Source organism: Salvia splendens, chromosome 15 (assembly GCF_004379255.2).
Source record: "Salvia splendens isolate huo1 chromosome 15, SspV2, whole genome shotgun sequence".
In the NCBI taxonomy this organism is placed as follows: Eukaryota; Viridiplantae; Streptophyta; class Magnoliopsida; order Lamiales; family Lamiaceae; genus Salvia; species Salvia splendens.
The window spans coordinates 14,511,753-14,517,825 of NC_056046.1; the positions used below are offsets into that span (position 1 = coordinate 14,511,753).

Below are 6,073 nucleotides of genomic sequence, written 5' to 3' on the forward strand. Positions count from 1 at the left end.
TGAATCTTTCTTAGCCAAGAAAATTCACTTTGATTACATATATGATTTCATTTTTCATCTATACTCAACTAAGCTACTACCAATTAATTAGTGTTATAATTTGTTGTTAATCAAGCCGTAAAGTGTGACAAGAGCCATAACAAGTGAATGATCAACATGTGCTTCCACTGTTAATCTCAACACATCATCACCCAAATTAACCCCTTGTGATGATTGCTTTTGTGTTGCCTCTGCCATAACCCTTCCCTCAAAATCTCTAATCTTCAAACTTGATTTTCTCTCAAACCCTTCAATCTTGTAGTTGCAGTAACAGTCATCACTCACCACACAGCACACCCCTTTCCTCAGATCTCTCCTCATGCGAAAACACGCCTTCTCCGCTCTAACATTCGAATCACTCCATTTGAAGCCCTCCCACCATCCAAACCCTAATTTCTGCTAATTCGCAACTCAATCATCTCAGCACATATTTTACGAAATTAATTAACATAAATCAACCAACGTTAATATATAAATCTCGAGTTAAAATTACCTTTCTGTTCAAAGAAAAGAGGATGTTGCCGGTGGAGTCCATGAGAAAGGCCTTTGTGCTGCATCGCTGCTGATAATTATCGACACGGAAAGCAACTTGGCCGTTGGAGTTGAAGACTGTGCAGCCATTTCCGTGGCAGACGAGGGATTTCATCCACACCGTGAACGTTTCCTTCTCCATTGAAAAAGAAGAAGATGATGATGATGATGAACAAGTGTTTGCCAACGGATTCGGATGGATTTTTGCCATCGTTAATTTTAGATATTGAAAAAAAGTTGTGCCTCAAGTTGGGGAGGAGAGTGGTTTTTGTCTGTGTTTTTGGAGTTGAAAAGTGTGTTTGTATATATATAGGTGAAGTGAAGGAAGGATACACTCGTTTTGAATAATTACAATAATAAGAAAACATGGATGACGAGAAGTTTCGCTTTATTTTGTTTTTAAGCTTAATTACGAATTTCAAATTGTAATTTAATTGTGGGCTTGATCCGAAACGCTATATTTGATTAGTTTAATGCAGCTTGTCATTACTAAATAGCAATGTTTTTAGGCTCTTTTTGCACGTCGTGAAAAGATTAAATAATATTTTAATCAAGAATGCCTTTTCTCACACTTTCAACATTTCTGGAACACAATATTATAAATTTCAGATTAGTAGTAATAGTTGTTTTATACTCTTAATGTATTTTGCAGTCTAGGTTCTCCATCTCATCTTTGATGCTCAAATTGTGTTCTACTATTAACGTTAATTTTTTCAGGCTCTATAATTATAATTCAGTATAAACATTTTTATAGTATACTCCGTATTTTGTTAATTTATTATTAGGAGTGCTATTTCTAAATTATCAGATCATACTATATTTTTTTGTAAGTTTCATTTCCGTCTAATAATATATTTATATTTACGATAAATATGGAGTATTTAATTAATAGTAATATTAATAATGGATAACACAATAACGCAATACAAAAAGCTGCATAACATTCACTATAACAAAAAAACGGCTAAGGACAATTTTTAATATATACCGTAAGGATGCTAATTTGTGCTTTTTAAATATATGACTAATGCTTCAAAAAGTGTTTTCATTCTTGGTATCCACCTAAAATTAGGAGAAGCAAATAAAAACGTCATAGTAAAGCAAAAGATTAAGATGAAACATTTTCTTTTGCTTCCAAAATTATGGTAATGTTTTAAAAAAATTCGACCCAATCAATTCGCCTCTACTTTTGTGTTCCCAAAAGACACAGTTTTTTGTACTGATTGGTGCGTAACTAGGACATAGATGAACATAGATGTTAGAAGGTATCAATGTTTTTAGTAATTACATTTAGATAGGACTTAGTACTATTAATAGATTAATCTTAGAAATTTCGTCAATATTTCTGATTTCAACTTTTGAACATCATATATATATTTTACGGGACAGTGCAATAAGATGACGAGTTCATTAAATATTTAATAAATCTAACTAATTGCAGTGTTCTAATTGGATAATATCGAAGATTGGTTGATACTGTATCTCTATATATGCATCATTCGTTTTGTTCCTTTTGTTTTAAGGGGGTAGTTAATTGTCTTTTTCTAAAATACAATCTTATCAACTCATGAATCGCATCTTCAATAAATAAATAATGTTAGGAACAACGGTCTCCTAGATTATTGTCGAAATAAAACAGGCTTAGGGCATCCACAGTGGGGCGGATGATAGGCCGCCCGATGCCTCGGGCGCGCCATCGTCCGCCACTGTGGGTGCGCGGACGATGGACGATGCGTCGTCCTCGCCCGACAAATAGTCCGCGGAGGAAGCACGGGCGATATGGCATCGTCAGCCCACTGTGGGCGACGAGGACGATGCAACGCGTTTTTATTTTTTTTCGAATTTTGTCTATTTATTAAACCTCATTTCTCATTCTATTTTTCATACGAACATTTCTCTCATCTCTCACATTTCTCCATCTCTCACAAACCAAAATGAACCACGACGACGATCGGAGTTTCTCTTAGGGCGGTTGTCCAACGTTGACTCAGCCTTAAGTGCAGCCGTTCAAGACGCAATGGCGGAAAGCTTAGCCGAAATGCAGCGCGAGGAGGCGGAGGCGGAGGCGGCGACGGAGCAGATCCCCAGGCCTCAATGCGCAATGAGGACGTTTGTCCTCCGCGAACACGCCGCAGCTCACGAACGTCTAGTTGCGGACTATTTTGCCGAGCAACCAAGGTGGGGCCCTACTGTTTTCCGCTGCCGGTTTAGAATGCCTCGTTACCTTTTTCTCAGCATTGTCCAGACGTTGGAGTCACGTGATGAATACTTCCAGTATCGGGAAGATGACATCGGCAGATCCGGACTTACGCCGTTGCAGAAGTGCACGGTTGCACTCCGTCAGTTGGCCTACGGCACCACGGCGGACATGTTCGACGAGTACCTCCACGTCGGAGAGACAACAGGCCGCGAGTGCCTGAAGAGATTTTGTAGGGGAGTTGTGGGGATGTCAGGGCATGATGAAGATGCACGAGACGGCGCACGGCTTTCCTGGGATGCTAGGGAGCATCGACTGTATGCACTGGAAGTGGAAGAATTGTCCGACGGCGTGGAGAGGCCAATTTACTAGTGGATACAAGGGCAGCCACCCGACGATGATCCTCGAAACTGTCGCTGACCATCGGCTCTGGATCTGGCATGCGTACTTCGGTGTAGCCGGTCGAACAACGACATCAACGTCCTCAACTCATCCACTCTCTTCACCGAGCAATGCAATAGCAACGGCCCGGCCATCGAGTTCACTGCCAACAGGCGCCGATACCACATGGGGTACTACTTGGCCGATGATATATACCCAAGGTGGCATGTTTTCCTGAAGACGCTCAGCTGCCCAATCGGTGAGAAGAGAGTTTTATTTGCGCAAAAGCAGGAGGCAGCGCGGAAGGATGTGGAGCGGGCATTTGGTGTGCTCCGATCACGGTGGGCAATAGTGAAAGGGCCGGCGCGTCTCTGGTTCAAGGAAGTCCTCGCCGATGTCATGTATGCTTGCATTATCTTGCACAACATGATAGTCGAACACGAAGGTGGGAGCATCACCGATTGGACCGATGATGAAGGTGCATCTAGCTCCTTCAGCACGGCGACTGCGCCCCCCACTCAAGGATTACCGACGGACTTCAATGAGGTTCTATCTAGACAGGTCTCAATGCGCAATGAAAGACAACAGGGGTGTGTAGGTGTCGTTCAAGCAAGGATATATCCTACTGGTCAGGATAGAGATCCTAACTAAGCCTAGACCCTGGTTACAAAGAATCCTCAACCCTCTTCTACTGGGTAGTATAGTGAAGGTAGGGGTCGAATCCCACAGAGATGGTGCGTTTAAACTACTGCAGTGATATTTGGAAAGGTTGGTTAGCTACCACGCTTGGGTTGAGTCTCTACCTAGACGGGAAATTAAGATGGTGTCCTACTGACTAGGAAGGGTGAATGGTGGTCGACATGTAGTAGTGTACGTGGAATTATGGTGGATGCGGTGTAACAGAAAATATGCGGAAAGTACTAGGTTACTATAAAAGGCTAAACAGAAAAGCAGAGAATAAGTGGTAGTTGTGGTGACTAGGCTGACAGATCTGCAGGGTGTACTAAAGGTGAAAGACAAAAAGCAAAAAGCATCTAAAAAGCAAAGTGGTCCCAAACTTGGATATGGACATCATCTTCTTCAACAACCACAAACTAAAATCAGTAAACAAACCAGATTCAGCATCATAAAAACGCAGATTAATAACTCACGAACACAGATCTAAAATAAAAAATTCCAAATCGAAAATCAAACATTGAAACTGAAATCCCGCCTACTGATCAGCATGGAAAAAGACAAGAAACACATAACTGCACCTTGCATGAAACAAACCTCTATGAAATAACAGTAAATAGATCATGCTAACTCGAAGAAATAAACTACTGACTGGAAACACACGATTCGATACTCAAAACGACCAGAACCTCTAGATTTAACTAACTAGGCAGAAAAGAAAGAAAGCAGCTCGACAAACTGAACAGAAATCAACTACATAGCATTAAACATTGTTCGGATCTTCAACAAAATACTTCAAAGCAGTGAAATTCAAAAGCAGCAAGATCCAACGTAAGGAAAATGCAAGTAAATTAAACTACGAAAGCGAGATAAAAGTGTTTTGCCACTCCGGGTGATGGAACTCCTAAACTATGATCTTGCTGGCTGGAATAAGGATGACATGGAACTCCGAGAACATCTGGGCGTCAGGTGATCATGGCTGTGGCGAGGCAAGAAGCGGGACACGGCTGAAAGACTGGTATTACCGAGAGAACTCTCTACCTAAAGATGGTAGTGAATGAGTGAATGTCTCCCATTTCTCTCTCCAAGTGGCTTCCTTTTATAGGGAGGCTTACCCTTGATTTTAGGGTAAAACCTTGCGGTGAGATGACTTCTTTGCCCTCAATTATGGGTAATCCGTCCCAGCTATCCGTCTTCTCCATCTCAAGCCGTTTCAGCACGAATACTGATCAGTATGAGATCATGCTGGCGCCCTTTTTCACCCGAACATTCCGAAACTTCCCTACTGGCTAGAACACTTAACCTGCACACTTTGAGCAACTGTTTTGCAGATATAATCAATTTTGCACATCATACTGACCAGTAACCAAGGCCTAGAATACGACTTATCACGCAACCAACAAGACCATACTCAGCTCATGAACGACATGATTGAAGAAGTGTAGGTTCGTAACCATCGTCGCTGAGTTTGCGTATTTTTTTTTAATTCGTATTGTAATGTATTAATTTTATAAATGAAATGAAGGTTTTTCCCAATTTTTGTATTTATTTAAATATTCAAATAAAAGAAAATGCTTATGACGCCCCCTAGAGCGGCTTATAGGGCGTCCCACTGCAGGTGAAAGGGTAGGAGGATAAAATGCTGATGTGGCGATGCATAGAGCGCGCCTTAGGGCGCCCCACTGCTGATGCCCTTATAAATGTGATTTTGTTGGTTGATTCCAAAATTGTATATCAAGCAGTCAAGATATTTGATCTCCACTAGGATTGATTGTGCATAACTAAGTGCATGTGTGAGTTTGATTTGTTCGAGTCACCCAATTAAGACTTGGTTTGTGAGTGTTTTATTATTATTATTATTATTATTATTATTATTATTATTATTATTAAAAAGTGTTGGAGTTTGTTCTCTAGCTAAGAAAATATTGCTATCCTTGTGCACTATCTAAAAGTGATGAATTTTATGCATCTTTATAAATATATACATATAATTATAGGGTTGTTGTTAATTAGCTTAATTTGCTAACTTGTCAACTCCGTATATAAAAATATCAATATGATGATATTAGTATATCAACGCAAAGACATTCACATAACTATGTCAATTAAATTTATATTGATATATAATGTCACCGTGTTGCCATTTTTAATATGCGATACTGACAAATTAGTAAATTAAGTTAGTTAACAATTAATCACGTCCTATAACTATAATCCTATAATTATAATGCTAGTAGTTTCTTCAAGTAG

General features: G+C 40.0%; 1 protein-coding gene across 1 annotated transcript; it reads right to left on the bottom strand.

The window, feature by feature from the left end:
• Nucleotides 1–6: 6 nt before the first annotated feature.
• On the bottom strand, nt 7–832 carry LOC121768079 (protein LURP-one-related 11-like). Its single transcript, XM_042164431.1, has 2 exons — nt 533–832; nt 7–435 (listed from the first exon to the last, which is right to left on the bottom strand). Exons 1-2 carry the CDS (start codon nt 779–781, stop codon nt 94–96), a joined length of 591 nt encoding a protein of 196 aa, XP_042020365.1. The 5' UTR covers nt 782–832; the 3' UTR covers nt 7–93.
• Between the last annotated feature and the right edge of the window lie 5,241 nt (nt 833–6,073).

What these genes read in the sequence shown, in the direction of transcription:
- LOC121768079 (XM_042164431.1), bottom strand. Translation starts at nt 781, where the DNA reads ATGGCAAAAATCCATCCGAATCCGTTGGCAAACACTTGTTCATCATCA. An exon ending in TCTTTTCTTTGAACAGAAAG is followed by an intron (nt 436 to 532) that starts GTAATTTTAACT and finishes GCGAATTAGCAG; the next exon opens with AAATTAGGGTTTGGATGGTG.